This window comes from Danio rerio, chromosome 2 (assembly GCF_049306965.1).
Source record: "Danio rerio strain Tuebingen ecotype United States chromosome 2, GRCz12tu, whole genome shotgun sequence".
Lineage (NCBI taxonomy): Eukaryota > Metazoa > Chordata > Actinopteri > Cypriniformes > Danionidae > Danio > Danio rerio.
Genome location: NC_133177.1, coordinates 59,227,983 through 59,248,938, shown reverse-complemented (window position 1 = coordinate 59,248,938; position 20,956 = coordinate 59,227,983). Strand labels below are relative to the sequence as shown.

Below are 20,956 nucleotides of genomic sequence, written 5' to 3'. Positions count from 1 at the left end.
TTTCTGTGTGGAGTTTGCATGTTCTCCCTGTGTTGGCGTGGGTTTCCTCTGGGTGCTCCAGTTTCCCCCGCAGTCCAAACACATGCGCTATAGTGGAATTGGATGAACTAAATTGGCCGTAGTGTATGGGTGTGTGTGTGTGTCTGTGTGTTAATGTGTGTATGGGTGTTTACCAGTGATGAGTTGCAGCTGGAAGGGCATCCGCAAGCGATTACAGCCTCAAGTCTTTTTGAATATGATGCCACAAGCTTGGCACACCTGTCTTTGGGAATTTTTGCCCATTCCTCTTTGCAGTACCTCTCAAGCTCTATCAGGTTGGATGGATTCAATAGGGTTTAGGTCTGGGCTCTGGCTGGGCCACTCAAGAACATTCACCAAGTCGATGTGAAGCCGCTCCATTGATATTTTGGCGGTGTGCTTTGGGTCATTGTCCTGCTGGAAGATGAATCGTCACCGCAGTCTGAGGTTAAGAGCACTCTGCAGCAGGTCTTCATTCAGGATGTCTCTGTACATTGCTGCATTCATCTTTCCCTCTATCCTGACTAGTCTTCCAGTTCCTGCTGCTGAAAAACATCCCCACAGCATGATGCTGCCTCCACCATGCTTCACTGTAGGGATGGTATTAGCCTGGTGATGAGCGCTGCCTGCTTTTCTCCAAACGTAACGCCTGGCATTCACGCCAAAGAGTTCAATTTGAGTCTTATCAGAGCAGAGGATTTAGTTTCTAGTGGTCTGAGAGTCCTTCAGATGCCTTTTGGCAAATTCCAGGCGGGGAGTGTTTTCAGTCTGGCCACTCTACCATACAGGTCTGGTTGGTGGATTGCTGCACAGATGGTTGTCCTAAAATGTGTCCTAAAGTGACCACATTATTGATGACCTCCCTGACTAAGGCTCTTCTCTCCCGATCACAAGCTTAGATGGCCGGGCAGCTCTAGGAAGAGTCCTGATGGTTAAAACATCTTCAACTTACAGATAATGGAGGGCACTGTGCTCAGTGGAAATTTCAGAGCAGCAGAAATGTTTCTGTAACCTTCCCCAGCCTTGTGCAATTCCTTTGTCTTCACGCTTGGTTTGTGCTTTGACATGCACTGTAATCCCTGGGACCTTATATAGACTGGTGTAGCCTTTTCAGATCATGTCCAATCAACTGAATTGAGCACAGGGGAACTCCAATGAAGCTGCTGAAACATCTCAAGAATGATCAGAGGAAACAGAATGGACCTGAGCTCAGTTTAGAGCTTCACGCCAAAGGCTGTGAACACTGATGTACATGTTTTTACAGCTTTTTTATTTTTAATAAATTTGCAACTATTATGTGTAGAATGTTGAGGAAATAAATAAATTTAATTAGTGGTGAGCCGTTATCGGCATTTACGTGCTGCGCGAATGCGTGAATCTGTATCGCGCAATAATAAAATATCACCATTGATCTATTCTCAAAGTTGGGTTGGGAGCTGGGTCTGTTCTACGCAAGCTATGATGACTTTCACCTTGATATATTAGCGCGGATGTATACCTGACCGGTGAGCCGTCAGAGAAAAAAAATGCCCTTCTGAATCAAATCAGCAGGATGCCGGATTTTAACTGCAGTTTAACACTTTCACATTAACACACGAACATTTCATTCATGCCCCCATGACACACTGTGGTATTAGACCAAATAAGGAGTAAGGACTGGTGAGAGTGTTATGGAATTTACTAACGTACACCAAATGAAAAGAAAAAAACGTCCGCATTTTGCGATGTGTTTGTGTTTGTGTGTGTGTGTGTGTGTGTAAGTGTGCGGTCCTTTACTGTCAGCTGTGTGTGTGGATCTTGTTGGAAAATATGTTGAAAAGTCCTACATGACGGTAATAGTTTGATTGTGGTGTTTACTTCAATAATGCCAATAATATCTGCATACTCCGCCTGTCTTAATTCCATTTCTGTTTAGTTCAGTTATGACTTTAGTTGGATTAAGGTGATCAAAAATCGCTGTTTGGCACTTATGTAAGCCTACAGTTCAACACTGATGTTTAATTGAATAAACAGTAAACACAAGTACATCTTCATTCATTCATTTTCTTGTCGGCTTAGTCCCTTTATTAATCTGGGGTCACCACAGTGGAATGAACCGCCAACTTATCCAGCAAGTTTTTTTACGCAGCGGATGCCCTTCCAGCCGCAACCCATCTCTGGGAAACATCCACACACACACACTATGGACAATTTAGCCTACCCAATTCACCTGTACCGCATGTCTTTGGACTGTGGGGGAAACCGGAGCACCCAGAGGAAACCAACGCGAAGGCAGGGAGAACATGCAAACTCCACACAGAAACGCCAACTGAGCCGAGGTTCGAACCAGCGACCTTCTTGCTGTGAGGCGACAGCACTACCTACTGCGCCACTGCCTCGCCTGCATTTTGGAGATGAACCCCCGGTCTAATGCGCCACCTGGCTTGAGAAACCCGTTCACAAAGACTTACTATTTGGGTAGCACACATATTCTGAATGCCTTCGGCAGAATTCAAATGAACCATTTGAATGTAGATTAATCTAGATTAAAAAAAAATCTATGCCCACCAAGAAATTAATTTAATCCATTTTGGAATAAGGCTGTTACGTGGAAAATGTGAAGCGCTATCAATACTTTCCGGATGCACCGTACACTACACCCAATTTAGCTTACCCAATTCACTTATGTGAATCCCATAAGTTTGGACTGTGGGGGGAAACCGGAGCACACGGAAGAAACCCACGCCAACACAGGGAGAACATGCTCCACACAGAACTGCCAAGTGACCCAGCTGGGGCTCAAACCAGCAATGTTCTTACTCTGAGGTGATTGTGCTACCCACTGCGCCACCGTGACACCCTTTATTATTAGTGTTGTGGCTAAAATAGTGGTTTGAGCTGAATTGAATAGTCTGTGCAAGTATATATAAAAAGTAGGCCCACAAGGAATCTGTGTGCGCAGATTTTTAGCCCATCATTAATTCTGTTTATTTACTTGAGTAAATGTGTGTAAATCTCTATTTATTCAGTTTTTAAATTAATTTCAGTAATATTATTGACTAATGTGAAAATGTTCATCTGATTTATGTACAATGCACTTTGTACAGTAATATTTTATTTCTTTTAGTATAGAGATATTATATGAGAGACTTGCTTTGTGTAACCAAATAAAGTGAATCTTGGATTTGCATTTTAAACATTAAAACAAATAAAAAGATATTATTATTATTATTTTACATATTAAGGTTTTAGTTATGATACTCTCAAAATAATTCAGCAGAAATCTGCAGATTTATACTAAAATTCTCTGCAGAAATAGCAAAAAACTTCCACAGATTCCGTCTGTCCCTAATAAAAAGCAACAAAAACAACACATTGACCTACAAAGTAAAAGTGCTGAGGGGTTTTGATGTGCTCTTGCTGAACACACACACACACACACACACACACACACACACACACACACACACACACACACACACACACAAACATCATAAACTCTAATAAACTGGTGCTCAGATGCTTCAGTCAGTCACTGAAGCTCTTCATAATGGACCAGAGCGACTGAGAAACATGAAGCCTGAGGTTTTTCTGTCTGGACGAACAAACACTGACCTGAAACATCCATTAAAACACACTCACTTCACCATCTGCTTTCTCTGTATGTATCTGCCTCTTGAACAACAGTTCACTACACACATACACACACACTCCAAAAAATGAGTTTGGCTGCTAATATAAAATACGCTGAAACAACACTATTCTTGTTGTTCATGTTTGGGGGAAGCAATTTCATTTTATTTTTGTTCAATCCACTTACATACAACATCTGAAGTGTGCTTTTAGTTGTGGGATTTATAGCAGAATATTTCACTGCGAGGCATTGAATCATTAGAAAATAATGTGAGTCAATTGCTGAGTTCATTTCTTCAGGATGCTCAATATTGAGCACATATTCATTTGTAAATGTATGATGTCTCTTTGTGATTCCTGTTTATAGCAAATAACAACCTGCACATTATGTTTATTTCTATTTGCATATCCCTGATGATTAATAGCAAACTGTACATCATGTTCATCTATTTGTTAATCTCTGATTCTAGTTATTACGACTTGCATGTTAAGTTCATAGCACATTCATTTATTTTATTTTCAGCTTAGTCCCTTTATTAATCTGGGGTCGCCACAGCGGAATGAACCACCAACTTATCCAGCATATGTTTTACGCAGCGGATGCCCTTCCAGCTGCAACCCATCACAGGTGGAACCCATCACCCCCCCAGCTTCATATTATTTTTATTAAGCTGTAACATCATTAGACGTTGATATTTGGTGGATTTGGTTAATCACTGAACATTGATGTCGACCCGATTTTCATTTACAAACCAAATGCAACGTCCCCATGACATTACGGTACAACGTCTTGTGCCTGCTGGGTTTTTAAGGCCATTTCGGTCAACGTACAGTAAACATCCGTCATCTTCTCACCAGTGACATGCATCTAAACAGTCTCGGGGTCAAGGTGTATAGAGATTCTTGAGACGCTTTTAGTGCTCCCAAACAGCTTGCTGCATTCATAAATCACACATGTCTTGAGGTTGTTAAATATGATGCACAGTGATTGGACGGGAATCACAAGACTGATTTTTCTAAATCCAGTGCACAGGAAAAAATAAAGTAATGACTGCAGGTTAAAGGAAAGTAGTGGAGAAAAAGTACTGATACTGCACTAAAAATGCACTCAGCATCCATTTTTAAAGCTACTTACTAAATTATAATTCCTGAGAAAAACTACTCAATAACAGTAGATCGAGTATTTGTACTTTGTTACTTTGCACCACTGCGTAAATCTGATCTAATGTACTGTAATAAGATGTAGATGAGTGCTGTACTTGTCTGCACTCACCAGCAGAGGGAGCTGAAGTTCACATAAACCTCCATCAGTCTAAAGAACAGCAGAAACACTGCATCTGCTTACCTGGTGACAAATGAGAACAGGTACATTTCTTTCATAAGTTTACATAAAAACACCAAATTGTATTTCCGTATTATGCAGCCATTTTATAATTATTACAAAAACAATACTAATAATAACAATGAAATAGCAATAATAAAAATTAAATGAAATAATATTTTTGATTGTTTCTTATTTCTATTTTTTAGCTATTATTTACTGATAACTTGGCCATCACTGTTACAAAAGTGAATGCATTTTAATTTTGTATACCATGTTATTACCGTGTAATTCCTGCATTTTTACAAATATATATATATATATATATATATATATATATATATATATATATATATATATATATATATATATATATATATATATATATGTGTGTATATATATATATATATATATATATATATATATATATATATATATATATATATATATATATATATGTATATATATACAACAGTTCTGTCTGGTTCTCGAATCTGATTGGCTGATAGCTGTGATATATTTAAGTAATATCAGCACCTGTAAAGCCTCTTTACCCTTTGTGTATTACTCCACCCACATACAACCAGCAAAAAGCAGACACTACAGATCTAAAGTTTAAAAGATGCTTGCTCAGCTGTTTAACTGTCAGCTTATGATTTGAATCCAACGGGGAAGAAAGTAGTTCCTCATACAAAAGGGTTTTTGAGACTCTCCATGTTTGATTTTGTTTATATATATACACACAATTATGCCATCAAACTGTTGTATAAATGCAATATCACACTCGTAGCAGTGCTGATATACAGCCATATCGCACTGCTACTCGTGTGATATTGCTTTTATATATATATATATATATATATATATATATATATATATATATATATATATATATATATATATACACACACACACACAACAGTTTATCTGATATCCGTGATATAATTAAGTAATATCAGCATCCGTACAGCCTCTTTGCCCTTTGTGTATTACTCCGCCCACATACAGCCAGCAACAAGCAGACACAACAGTTTGACAAATATTACTGCAGTTAGACAACAAAATATACTTTTGAGGCTTTTTTAGTCGAGAATGTAGGTGTTTAGATTGCAACTATGCAGTTTATTTGCAAGAATAGTGTCTATTTTAAAATATTTACAATTTCTCAGAGACAGCTCGTGAGCTGGTGAGGGGAGGAGACTCAGGACTTCAGGATAATACAGAGGGGAGTGTCTTAGGGGGGTAACACAGGCTGGTCAGGAAAGGGGAATTCCAAACTTCAGGCCAAGCAGTCAATCGGTAGCTAGCCCAACCTTTTGTTAGGGACAGGGATGGCAAATGGATCATCAAGGAAAGGGGATCCACAACCAGTGACGACTCAGGAGGCAAGTGACACAAGCAACACAACAGGACTAGACGGCTGGGGAAACAAGTCATTTAAAAAAAGAAGAGCAAGCAATAAACAAACTAGAACTAAGTAAATATAAGAAATATTTAAGACGGGGGAAAAATAGAGCTCAAGAAATAAAATGAAACAAATACTGAAACTACTGAAACTTAAAAGGCTTAAAGAAATAACCTATAACTAGAAAAAAAACAAAGCAAAACACAGGAACAGGAATTAAAAAATAAAGAACTAACAAAAGACTAGGGCTAGACTGGGGCTAAGGATCACAAAAATGGCAAAATGATAACTTGAAATTAGTCTTGAGCTGCTAACAGAAATAAAATTGAAAAAAAAACATGCAGCAACCTTGCTGAAAGAAGAAAAAAAAAACGAATCAAAAGGATAAATTAATTCAACATAAAGATCAAAAAGACTTGTAATAGACTAGGACTAGACAAGAGAAACAAAACTAGACAATATGGAAAAAACCTCTATCATGCACTAAACAAGATAAGCTAGACATGCACACGAGAGATAGTATGACGAACCGGCAAACACAAGTGGAATATGAACTCAATATAAAGGAAGTAGAGAGCACGAGGAACAGGTGAACATAATTAGACAAACAAGGACTAAACAAGGGGGGCGAGGCATAGGAAAACAAGGAGGCAGGACAAACGAACAAATACGAAACAAACAAATAGACATTAAACACAGACAGGAGTGACAAGACTGTAAGGGCTGGATCCTGACAGGATGCTGCTTTTGTACCAGATCATAATTACAATCACCTGTTTCACATCACATCATTATTTCACCAGTTTACCCGCTTACTGGCCCTAAACTGCTCCTGTCACAACTGTCTTTGGATTGTGTTGCAGGTCTGAATGACAGGAAAGGTAGTAGATTTACAAATAAAGTTGACCAGACAGAACAATATTAAATATTAAAACAAACTTAATATGAAATAGTTTGTGTCCATATTGTCTGCAATGAAACATAAGTCAAAGTAATTTTGGAAAGCACTACTTTCTAATGTGGACAAATCTTAGTTTCAGCCTGCCTGTCAGACATTTCACACTGGATGAAAGATCATCATCTTCAGCTTAACCTCGCAAAAACGGAAATGCTTGTAGTTTCTGCTAACCCGACTCTACAGCGTAACTTTTCAATCCCGATGGATGGGGCAACCATTACTGCATCCAAAATGGTGAAAAGCCTTGGAGTAACGATTGATGACCAGCTAAACTTCTCTGACCACATCTCTAGAACTGCTCGATCGTGCAGATTCGCACTTTACAACATCAGAAAGATCCGACTCTTCCTATCTGAACATGCAGCTTAACTCCTTGTTCAAGCTCTTGTTCTCTCCAGACTGGATTACTGTAACTCTCTACTAGCCGGGCTTCCAGCTAACTCCATCAAGCCTCTTCAGCTGATCCAGAACGCAGCAGCACGAGTGGTCTTTAATGAACCTAAACGAGCACATGTCACTCCGCTGCTCATCCGTTTGCACTGGCTGCCAGTTGCTGCTCGCATCAAATTCAAAGCTCTGATGTTTGCCTACAAAGCGACTTCTGGCTTTGCTTCTTCTTATCTGCTCTCACTTCTGCAGATCTATGTGCCCTCCAGAAACTTGCGTTCTGTGAATGAACGTCGCCTCGTGGTTCCATCCCTAAGAGGGAAGAAATCACTTTCCCGAACTCTCGCATTCAATCTGCCCAGTTGGTGGAAGGAACTCTCTAACTGCATCAGAACAGCAGAGTCACTCGCTGTCTTCAAAAAACGACTAAAAACTCAACTATTTAGTCTCCACTTCACTTCCTAATCTGCAATTGCCTCTCTGGATATACCACTAACTGTACTCAAAAAAAAAAATGTTTACTAATACTTTCCTTCTTAGACTTTACAGACCTGAAACTTGCCTACAGCACTTATTCAATGTTGCTCTTATAGTTGTGTAAATTGCTTCCTTGTCCTCATTTGTAAGTCGCTTTGGATAAAAGCATCTGCTAAATGACTAAATGTAAATGTAAATGTAGTTTTCTATATTCCCGTGATACTACTGCATTTAGCCCTTTAAGTTGAAGTAATCAGGGAATTAAAATTCAAATATAAAATATAAACTTAAAAAAAAACATGCGTTCAGTGTTACCTGTGCAGCTCAGGTGTGTGTCCTTCACTCAAGGAGAGTTTGTGTTGACGGCATTATTTCTCTATAAGCTCTTGATCTGTTTTTCATCTCGATCTGAGCTGCAGAATCCACAGCACATCTCTCAGTGTTGGCAGGTCTTCAGAGGGCAGCAAATAAAGGAGAAACACATGCAGTAAGAGACAGAGATATATACAAAGACCATGGCGTTCCTTCTGCAGCAGATGCTGGGTGATAAACTGAAGAACATGACCGGAGGAAACAGTGAAGAAGATGAAGATGGCGGAGGAAAAGAGACGGCCGCGTCTAAAGGCATGAGCAGAGAAGAGTTCGAGGAGTATCAGAAACAGCTCATCGAGGAGAAGTGAGTCTGAACACACTCTACAACAGCTGAGTAAAGTGAGAAGGTGGATGGACTGCTTCATTAATGTTTTCAAAGTTATGCGTTCAAAATAATACAGTACGTTCAAAGTTGAAAACAGTGCATTTAAAATAATGTGTTCAAAATCGGTTTGAAACATTGCATTTAAAATAATGCTTTTGTTCAAACAAATTGTTGAAAATAATGTGTTGGTTAATAAAAATGGTTCAGTTATGTTCAAAATTAGTTCAAATGAATGCATTCAAAATTGTTTTGATGCATTTAAAATCGGTTCAAAATAATGCATTTGTGTAAAACTGATTCTAAATAATGTCTTCATTCAAAACTGATTCCAATTAATGCATTCAGAATCAGTTCAAAATAAGGCATTTGTTCAAAATAATGAGTTTCTTCAAAATTGGTTTACAAAAATGCATTCAAAATAATGTGGCCAAAAAAGGCGCTAAAAAAATCAATAAGTTCAAAATAATGTGTTTAAAATAATGCTTTTGTTCAAAAAATATTGCAAATGAGTTTTTCTAAAAAATTGGTGTTCAAAATTGGTACAAATAAATGAATTCAAAACTGGTTTAATGCATTCACAATCAGTTCAAAATAATGTGTTCAATCAAAATTGGTTCCAATTAATGCATTAAAAGTTGATGTTTAAATTAACATGTTTATTCAAAATAATGCATTAGTTTAAAATCGGTTTGAAACATTGCATTTAAAATAATGCTTTTGTTCAAACAAATTGTTGAAAATAATGTGTTGGTTAAAAAAATGGTTCAGTTATGTTCAAAATTGGTTCAAAAATATGCACTCAAAATTAGTTCAAATGAATGCATTCAAAATTGTTTTAATTTATTCACAATCAGTTCAAAATAATGTGTTTAACCAAAATTGGTTTCAATTAATGCATTAAAAGTTGGTGTTCAAATTAACTTGTTTATTCAAAATAATGTGTTTGTCCTAAATTGGTTTAAAACAGTGCATTTAAAATAATGTGTTCAAAATTGGATCGAAATAATGCATTTGTTTAAAATCAGTTCAAAACATTGCATTTAAAATAATGCTTTTGTTCAAAAAAATTGTTAAAAATAATGTGTTGGTTAAAAAAAATGGTTCAAAGTCATGTTCAAAATTGGTTAAAAAATATGCACTCTAAATTAGTTCAAATGAATGCATTCAAAATTGTTTTGATGCATATAATAATGTGAAATATTTTTAATCAGATGGCACATGGCATAATCACATGGCAGCAACTCAATGCATTTAGGCATGTAAACATGGTCAAGATGATCTGCTGCAGTTCAGACTGAGCATCAGAATGGGGAGGAAAGGGGATTTAAGTGACTTTGAACGTGGCATGGTCCAGTTGGTGCCAGACAGGCTGGTCAGAGTATTTCAGAAACTGCTGATCTACTGTGCAGAACCATCTCTAGGGTTTACAGAGAATGGTCTGAACAAGAGAAAAGATCCAGTGAGCGGCAGTTCTGTGGGCACAAATGCCTTGTTGATGCCAGAGGTCAGAGGAGAATGGCCAGACTGGTTCCAGCTGATAGAAAGGCAACAGTAAATCAAATTAGCACTCGTTACAACCGAGCTCTGCAGAAGAGCATCTCTGAACACACAACACGTCCAACCTTGAGGCGGATGAGCTACAGCAGCAGAAGACCACACCGGGTGCCGCTCCTGTCAGCTAAGAACAGGAAACTGAGGCTACAATTCACACAGGCTCACCAAAACTGCACAATAGAAGATTGGAGAAACGTTGCCTGATCTGATGAGTCTCCATTTCTGCTGCCACATTCGGCATCAACAACATAAAAGCATGAACCCATCTGTCCTTGTACCAATGGTTCAGGCTGGTGATGCTGTAATGGTGTGGGGATGTTTTCTTGACACACTTTGGACCCATTAGGACCAACTGAGCATCGTGTCAACGCCACAGCCTACCTGAGTATTGTTGCTGACCATGTCCATCCCTTTATGACCACAGTGTGCTCATCTTCTGATGGCTACTTCCAGCAGGCACCATGTCATAAAGCGTGAATCATCTCAGACTGGTTTCTTGAACATGACAATGAGTTCACTGTACTCAAATGGCCTCCACAGTCACCAGAGCTCAATCCAATAGAGCACCTTTGGGATGTGGTGGAACGGGAGATTCACATCATGGATGTGCAGCCGACAAATCTGCAGGAACTGCGTGATGCTATCATGTCAATATGGAGGAAAATCTCTGAGGAATATTTCCAGTAGCTTGTTGAATCTTTGCCACGAAGGATTAAGGCAGTTCTTGGGGCAAAAGGGGGTCCAACCCGGTACTAGTAAGGTGTACCTAATAAAGTGGCCGGTGAATGTATAATTCTTAACAAGGTTAATGTGAACAAGTATCAGTTTTATATATTACCATAAAATTACTATGTTATCTGCATTTACAGTAGCCTTTTTAAAGTATTGTAAAATTATGTAACACCCCAGAAAATTTGATGTCATACACAAACACAAACACACAATATACACACACACACAAACACACAAACACACACACACACACACACACACACACACACACACACACACACACACACACACACACACAATGCTGTAATGTTGCTCTGTGCTACACTTCATCTCTTTATATAACAAACGGTGGCTTTTAGTCCAGAAGTGGGTCAGGAGTGTGTGATTGGGTCAAACGTCCCAGCAGACTGTGCTTGTAAACCTGCTGTCAATCTTAAAATAATTCAATAAGTTCACACAAACGCAAATAAATAAAAGAACAAAATAACTGGCAACAATGAGATTCTGGCACTAACAAAGTGATCAGAGTAATTACTGGTATATTTGTAAATAATAATTTACTAATGGACAAACGGGGTGGCACGGTTGCTCAGTGATTAGCACTGTCGCCTCGCAGCAAGAAGGTCTCTGGTTCAAGTCCCGGGCAGCTGGGTCAGTTGGCATTTTAGTGTGGAGTTTGCATGTTCTCCCCGTGCTGGTGAGTTTCCTCCGGGTTCTCCGGTTTCCCATACAAGTCCAAACACATGTGGTATAGAGGAATTGAATGAACTTAATTGGTCATAGTGTATGAGTGTGTGTGTGAATGTGAGAGTGTATGAGTGTTTCCCAGTACTTGGGTTCCAACTGGAAGGGTATCCACTGTGTAAAACATTTGCTAGATAATTTGGGGTTTATTTTGCTGGGTTGACCCCTGATTAATAAATGGACTAAACCGCAGGAAGATTAATGAATGAGTAACACAGAACCATTTTTGGATAATTAAAAAAATTAACAATTTAATAAATTAACCATTAAAAAATACGGTAAAATATAAAGAATATCAATTATCAAAAAAATTATATTATAAAAAAGAACTGGTATTTCAGCAGTAACAGTTTACACAATAAAAAAAAAAAAAAAAAAAATTATATATATATATATATATATATATATATATATATATATATATATATATATATAAACAATTGAAGTCAGAATTATTAGCCCCCTTGAATGATCAGACCCCCTCTTTATTTTTTTCCCCAATTTCTGTTTAACGGAGAGAAGGTTTCAACACATTTCTAAACATAATAGTTTTAATAACTCATTTCTAATAACTGATTTATTTTATCTTTGCCATGATGACAGCACATAATATTTGACTAGATATTCTTAAAGACACTTCTATACAGCTTAAAGTGATATTTAACTATAGGATAACTAGGGTAATTAGGGTAACTAGGCAGGTTAGGGTTATTAGGCAAGTTGTTGTATAATGATGGTTTGTTCTATAGACTATCTAAAAAAATAGCTGAAAAGGGACTAATAATATTGTCATTAAAATGGTGTTTAAAAAAAACAAAAAAAACTGCTTTTATTCTAGCCCAAATAAAACAAATCAGACTTTCTCCAGAAGAAAAAATATTATCAGACATACTGTAAAAATGTCCTTGCTCTGTTCAACATAATTTGGGAAATATTTAAAAAAAATCAAAGGGGGGCTAATAATTCTAACTTCAATTGTGTGTGTGTTTATATATATATATATATATATATATATATATATATATATATATATATATATATATATATATATATATATATACACACACACACACACACACACACACACACACACATATATATATATATATATATATATATATATATATATATATATATATATATATATATAAATATATATATACACACACACACACACACACACACACACACACACACACACACACACACACACACACACACACACACACACATATATATATATATATATATATATATATATATATATATATATATATATACATATATATATATATATATATATACATAGATACACATACATATATATATTATTCAGTATAGTATTCAGACCCCCCTAAATGTTTAAATCTTTACTATATTGCAGCCATTTGTTGAAATCATTTAAGTTATTTTTTCCTCAATGTTAACACAGCAGCCCATATTGACAGAAAAACAAAGAATTGCTGTCATTTTTGCTGATTAATTAAAGACTGAAATATCACAGGGTCCTCAGTGTTCAGCTCAGTATTTAGTAGGAGCCCCCGTTTGATCTAACACAGCCGTGTGTCTTTTAGGGAAAGATGCAGCAATTTTTTCACTCCTGGATTTAGGGATCCTCTGTCATTCCTCCTTGCAGATCCTCTCCAGTTCTGTCAGGTTGGATGGTAAATGTTGGTGGACAGCCATTTTTAGGTCTCTCCAAGATGCTCAATTGGGTTTAATCCAGGGCTCTGGCTAGGCCAGTCAGTAAGAGTCACAGAGTTGTTATTAAGTCACTCCTCAGTTATTTTAGCTTTCATTGTCTTGTTGGAAGGTAAACCTTCAGCACAGTCTGAGGTTCTGAGCACTCTGGAGAAGGTTTTAGTCCAGGATATCCCTGTTCTTGGCCACATTCATCTTTCCCTAGATTGCAAGCAGTCGTCCTGTCCCTGCAGCTGAAAAACACCCCACAGCATGATGCTGCCACCACCATGCTTTACTGTTGGGCCTGTATTGGACAAGTGATGAGCAGTGCCAGGTTTTCTCCACATATACAGCTTAGAATTAAGGCCAAAAAAGTTCTATCTTGGTCTCATCAGACTAGAGAATCTTCAGATGTTTATTTTGGCAAACTCCATCCAGGCTTTCGTGTGTCTTGCACTGAGGAGAGGCTTCCGTCCGGCCACTCTGCCATAAAGCTCTGACTGGTGGAGGGCTGCAGTGATGGTTGACTTCCTACAACTTTCTCCCATCTCCAGACTGCATCTCTGGAGCTCAGCTAGTGATCTTTGGGTTCTTCTTTTTTTATGATTATTTATTTATTGCAGAACAAAACCAGCATACATAGCTAGCAACAACTATATACAAGCCAGGGTTTGCATTAAATGAAAATACATAAAGAAAAAATTACAAATAATAATAGTAAAATAAAGACAATAAAATTATAAATGAATAACAATACACAGAAAAAGAAAAGCTCTGGGATGAGAATTAAGTAGTTATTATCTAGTTATTATAAAATCAGACCATGCTTTGATTGTATGGGGTTTAGCTCTGTTAATTCTTGCAGTGGAACGTTCTTTCTTTGGGTTCTTCTTGACTCTCACCAAGGCTCTTCTCTTCAAGGTTCTTGCCACTGTGCTCTTACAAACAGTTAGTGCAGCAGATTTTTTTCTGTCAATATGGGGTGCGGTGTGTAAAGCAAATAACTTCAATATATTGAACAGTGAAAATTTAAGGGTCCGAATACTTTCTGTACCCAATGTGTTTGTGTGGGTGTATATAATAAAACAACAAATGACCAAAAATAAGGCAAATTATAATATATAAACTTTTTTATATATTTTTATATATTTTTTTAATATATTTTTATATTTTTATATAAACTTTATTATATATTATAAAGGTGTTTTGACACCTGCATAATTAAAAAAAAAATTATAAAATTAATTAAAAATATAGTCAGGAATGTTTGTAAAATTATATCCAAAATAAAATAAAAAGTATCTAAATAATTAGCTAATTATATGAATGATTTATTAAAAATACATAAAAATAATTGAAATTGCAACATATATATATATATATATATATATATATATATATATATATATATATATATATATATATATATATATATATATATTACATACTATGACATATAACAATACAATATTAATATTGTTAGTATAAGATAAATAATAATTGTAGACAAATTTGTAAAAAAAAAAAGGAAATAAATTTAAAATAAAATGAATTTCAGATGGGATCCGTGACTGTTGGCTCACTCCATGCTGTTTAATATCTGGGCTAGTTAATTCTGACAGCGTTCACCCAGTTTGACCAGCGATTGAGAACCACCTGCTCCATATTTCACCATAAACCCTTTTAACCTTCTTAGGCTCGTCCTGCTGCCGAGGTCAGTCTCTTACTTATTTCAGTATAAGAAGAGTCTGTTTATACCCGTGAAAGGCTGCTAATCTGCGCAGGCCGCTGTAATGCCACTGAGAGGGTCAGGACGCCGCTCACATTGATTGGTTTCACCTAAAACCCCTAAACAGCATGTAACTAACCACTTCATTTATGCCTGTGTAAATAAAGCCAATCATATTTCAATTTCTCACAAAAAAAGGGTATAAATGTGTTTATTCTTTACAGATCTCTCTTTTAAACCCTTGAGTACTGTTTAAATTGACCTCTTCTTGCCCTACTGACTTTCATTTTAATGATTTTTTTTTTTTTTTTGCAAAGCGATGACAGCATATACTGTAATCATGTATTTTTGATTGTTGCTGGATTTCCCTGTTGGGAAGAGGTTAAATGTGTAATGCTTACTGTTGATCATCAGTTGGCAGCATTAACCCTGTGCAAAGAAAAACTTTCTGGCTTTTACGTGGTGCTATATAGAGTAAACAGCAGATTACAGTGTGTGGGCAGAAATAAACTTACTGTGTTTACTATGCTATGAGAGCATTTTCTGTCAGTTTTTAGCATTCTGTAAAACATTGCAATACTCTTTCTATGAAAACACTGTATCGACTACACTTCAGCACTTTACAAATGTGGCAACTGACATATTCATATACATACACTAACCGGCCACTTTATAAGGTACACCTTACTTGTACCGGGTTGGACCCCTTTTTCCTTCAGAACTGTCTTAATCCTTCGTGGGCAAGGATTCAACAAGGTACTGGAAAAAATTCTCAGAGATTTTGCTCCATATTGACAGGAAAGCATCACACAGTTGCTGCAGATTTGTCGGCTGCACATCCATGATGTAAATCTCCCATTCCACCACATCCCAAAGGTGCTCTATTGGATTGAGCTCTGGTGACTGTGGAGGCCATTTGAGTACAGTGAACTCATTGTCATGTTCAAGAAACCAGTCTGTGATGATTCACGCTTTGACATGGTGAGTTATCCTGCTGGAAGCAGCCATCAGAAGATGAGTACACTGTGGTCATAGAGGGATGGACATGGTGGCGTTAACACGATGCTCAATTGGTACTAATGGGTCCAAAGTGTGCCAAGAAAATCTCCCCCACACCATTACACCACCAGCAGCAGCCTGAACCATTGATACAAGGATGAATGGGTCCATGCTTTTATGTTGTTGATGTCAAATTCTGACCCGAGCATCCGAATGTGGCAGCAGAAATGGAGACTCATCAGAGCAGGTAACGTTTCTCCAATCTTCTATTGTGCAGTTTTGGTGAGCCTGTGTGAATTGTAGCCTCAGTTTCCTGTTCTTATCTGACAGGAGCGGCACCCGGTGTGGTCTTCTGCTGCTGTAGCCCATCCGCCTCAAGGTTGGACGTGTTGTGTGTTCAGAGATGCTCTTCTGCAGACCTCAGTTGTAACGAGTGCTTATTTGAGTTTCTGTTGCCTTTCTATCAGCTGGAACCAGTTTGGCCATTCTCCTCTGTCCTCTGGTATCAACAAGGCTTTTGCGCCCACAGAACTGCCGCTCACTGGATATTTTCTCTTGTTCAGACCATTCTCTGTAAAGCCTAGAGATATTTGTGCGTGAAAATCCCAGTAGATCAGCAGTTTCTGAAATACTCAGACCAGCCCGTCCGGCATTAACTGGACCATGCCACATTCAAAGTCACTTAAATTCCCTTTCTTCCCCATTCTGATGTTTGCTTTCAACTGCATCAGATCATCTTGACCATGTACACATGCCTAAATGCATTGAGTTGCGTTAATGAGCAGTTGGACAGGTGTACCTATTAAAGTGATATTAACATTATATTTAGTTTAGCTTCATCCATCATTTGTGTTTAAATAATTGTTTTTAAGAGTGGATTTCACTGTTCGAAATGAAAGAATCTAATCAAATACGCTAGTTCATATAATATATATAGTATAGCACAGTATATAGTGTAGTATAGCATATAGTGTATAGTGTAGTATAGTAGTGCATAGTATACAGCGTATAGTCTAATAAAGTATCATAGACTGTATAGTAGTGTATAGTACAGTATATTACAGTGTACAGTATATATACTGTAGAGTATTCTAAGGAACAATTTTTCATAACGTTTTTTGCCTCAAGCCTAACACAGAATTATTGAAATCACAGTTTAATGTGTCGTCTTTAATCTTGAAATGTACATTTAATTAAATTTATGCATTGTTCACGCACAAATCTGTAATCTCCCTGTATTTTAGTTTTATGCAAAAGCTAAAAGGTTTTATTTTAATCATTATTGCCCATTGTTAAATAATAACAATTACATTTTCATGCAGTTTTAGATTTTCATTTCATCCAAAATCCACTTTTCAAACACATGATTAAAATTCAAGCATCTTCAAGCTTTTTACAGCACCTGCAAGATTCCTGAACAGTAAAAAAACATTACAGCAACGTGTTATTTTCTTTACAGGATCACCAGAGACAAGGAGTTTGCAACAAAAAAAGCAGAGAGAGCAAACCTTCGAGTGCTGCTGCGAGACAAATACAGACTCCCACAGGTAACAGACCCCAGGTTAACACTATTAAACTCATTTCCAGAACCTTTACTTCCTCTGTTCCTCAGCAGTGAAATGAACATCTCAAACCTCTAAAACTAATATCCTCAAATATTTTGAGGAAAGTTAATTTCTGGTGTTGTGCCGATGCCATTCACAGTGTCGGACGCCACATTTAAAAACTTAATGCAGAATCAATTTTAATCAACCTAATTAACCCAGTGAAGCCTTTAAATGTCATTTTAAGCTGTATAGAAGTGTCTTGAAAAATATCTAGTCAAATATTATTTATGAAATTGGGGAAAAAATAAACAGGGGGGCTAATAATTCTGACTTTAACTGTAATCCACATGCATAGTGCTTTTGGCTTTCCCACGCTCGAAAGCTTGACAGACCTCCTGCATGTAGCTACGGTTGCTAAGCCACGATTGGTGTGTGGCGGTATTCGGGTGTGGCTAAGCGGAGGGTCAATTACAAGGCGACTTTAACAAGATTTTATTGCTTTACATCTGAAACTGTGAAACATCTGTTTTCAATGTTCGTCAACAGAGCGCACAAGACGACGCCACCGTACAGATGGCCGGAGATGACCTGGACATTCCTGAGGAGCTGGCAAAAATGGTGGATGAAGAGGAAGAGCAGGAGGAGCTAAATGACTCTTTTCTGGGGAAACTACAAAACATGGACGTGGACTTTGACTCAATCAAGGCGAAAGCTCAGAGCACCATGACTGAGGTCAAACAGGCAGCGGAAGAAAAATGTGTCTTGATGTGACGGTGATTCGGTTACAATACTGTGGATCTGGAGGATTTCTTTAGTAGTTTCTTCATTTAAAGTTAAGCTATGGACCCTTTTCACATTTCAGAGTTTTTCAGCAGCAAATTCGTAATAGTTGGTAAACTTGGAGTGCAGCTAATGTGAGAGTACAACAAATGACTATTTTACAATCCTATTTGCTGAAATAATAAAAGAAAAACTCAACGATGGTGTTATCAAGACTTTCAGAAAAATAATGTGAGACTGATGACGACAGCCAGAAGAGAGAACGTCAGATTTAGGTCGTACTCACACTATGTACAGTTGCCTCGAACCGGGCCAAAGCACGATTGTCCCCCCTCCCGTCTCCCCCGACGGCCCGCACTCACATTACAATCAGGCCTGGGCACGCTTACGTCATCGATGCTGCGCTGTTCAGTAAACGCTCTCGCTCAGCTCAGTGGACATTTCTCTAGTTTTATCGATTTAGTTGTTTTTTATGCAGTGACATGCAGTCAAATATTTCGCCAAACAGTCCTTAGGGATGCGGTGACACGCAGTCAGATATTTCGCCGAACAGATTCGCCACTTTTGGCGCTCATAAACAATCATAAAGCTCTCGTGCTGCAGGAATGAGGAGGTCTGCTGAAGGTGCAGCTGTTGTGCAGTGAGGGGTTTGCGTCTTTAATAAACTATGGCAGTTTGCGTTCACTGAACAGTAAGAATGATTAATAAATCCATATGAAACAGCCCCTTAAAGTCACGTCTCGCTTTCAGTTTCGGGCTTTGGTGCGTTTTGCACTCATACACAAGCGTACCGCGCCAAAGCCCAAGTGAACCGGGCTCCGATTCAGCGAACGGGCCTAGGCACCGTTGCTCGTGTTTTCCAACAACGTTTAAAGGCTGATTTATACTTCTGCGTCTACCGCACGCATATGCTACACCGCAGCCTACGCATTGACACATGGCCCTACGCCGTGGCCTTCGTCATCGCTGACATGCACCTTTCAAAAAAAGGTAGCTACACGTCACATCGACGCATAGCGCAAGCTCTATAATTGGTCGGCTTGGCAGCGCTGACGAGTCTGGGCAACACCTGGCCGCTCCAATGGAGCGATTGTTTAAAAGTGTGGAGTCCCGTGAAGGAGCTCCGGATGGAAAGTTTTGTTTAGTGTTTACCTCATATTTAAAGTTGTTGCACGTCCGCCGGTTACTGCCTCAAAATGAGCGAGATTGAGTCACTTGTACATTCAGGAAGTGTTCAGGAAAAACAAAACACCAGCGAAGAAACACAGAGGAACATTTACACCTCACTTCCAACTAGCGTTTCGGAAGTGTTAATGCAGACCAACAGAGACAGCGCGCAGAAGTATAAATGCACAGCTACATGTGTTTCATGCGCCGTGGGTCACACTGATCACTAGACGCAGAAGTATAAACCAGGCTTAACGCCTCATGACTAAATAAAGAACGTCAATGTGATCGTGCACAAGAACGCGCAAAACGCCAAGTGCAAAAGTGTCAATTAAAAAGAAAAACACCTCATGCTCGTCTTTGTTTTGAGGCACCATGTTAAAACCTTCTCCACCAATACGTTAGACACTTTTGTTAACGTTTACGAGCTGCTGAAGTTACAGTAAACAGCACTTGGAGGCGCTCAAGCGCAAAACTGTCAATGCGAGCGCACACTGAAGAAGAACGTGCACTGGTAAACAATAATCATTTCTTCATCACTAGAGCTGGAGCTGCTGCTTTAACCATAACAACAAGCGAGTGTCAGAAGCTTAAAGTTGTGTAGCGCCGTCTAACATCAAGGAGTGGTTTTGCATACTCTTCTGATCGACGCCAGTGAAAAATCGATTGTGTTCGAATAATGAAAAACGTCTTGAAAAACATTGACATCTGTCTTGTGAAAATGGTCCATATTTGTAAAATGCTTTTGGTCAGTGTCGGAAAACACACTTGCAGCCAATCAGCAGTAAGGGGCGTGTCTAGTCATTATAGCAATATAAAAAGAGGGTGGAGTCTTTCCTGGGTTATGGGCTTTTTTTTTTTTTTGGTTAACATCACTGGGAAAAATTGCTCAGTGCTAACCTATATTGGTTAATAAAAAAAGAGAATATTTCACTTTAATTAAAATACACCCCTAATTTAATCATCCTCCAGTCATTACACATCTGACTTTCAGATATTCTGATGTACAACTTTTGTATCATATACTGTTGAAATGACAAATGCATTCAAGCTTATTTCTGCCGTGGAATTAAAAAAGAAAAAGCTATTTATACAAATATTTATATATATTCTGTATTAGATGTAAACATCTAAAGAATTATGTAA

At 37.9% G+C, this 20,956-nt stretch overlaps 1 protein-coding gene and 1 long non-coding RNA gene across 3 annotated transcripts in view; one reads left to right on the top strand and one right to left on the bottom strand.

The window, feature by feature from the left end:
* Nucleotides 1-3,328: 3,328 nt before the first annotated feature.
* Nucleotides 3,329-20,956, bottom strand: part of LOC137488289 (uncharacterized) — a 98,158-nt gene continuing 80,530 nt past the window's right edge. The window contains exons 5-7 of one of the 2 annotated variants that reach the window (XR_011007286.2): nucleotides 8,494-8,629; nucleotides 4,904-4,975; nucleotides 3,329-3,417 (exon numbers count right to left, since the gene is read on the bottom strand). This is a non-coding gene — a long non-coding RNA (uncharacterized lncRNA). Of the gene's footprint in view, nucleotides 3,418-3,917; nucleotides 4,647-4,903; nucleotides 4,976-8,493; nucleotides 8,630-20,956 lie in introns of those variants that run through there. The other variant, XR_011007285.2, reaches the window with a different exon arrangement.
* cplx4c (complexin 4c) lies at nucleotides 8,694-18,634 on the top strand. The gene is given in 3 exon segments (NM_001171591.1): nucleotides 8,694-8,854; nucleotides 17,776-17,863; nucleotides 18,410-18,634. Coding segments are annotated over 3 exon segments (474 nt in total).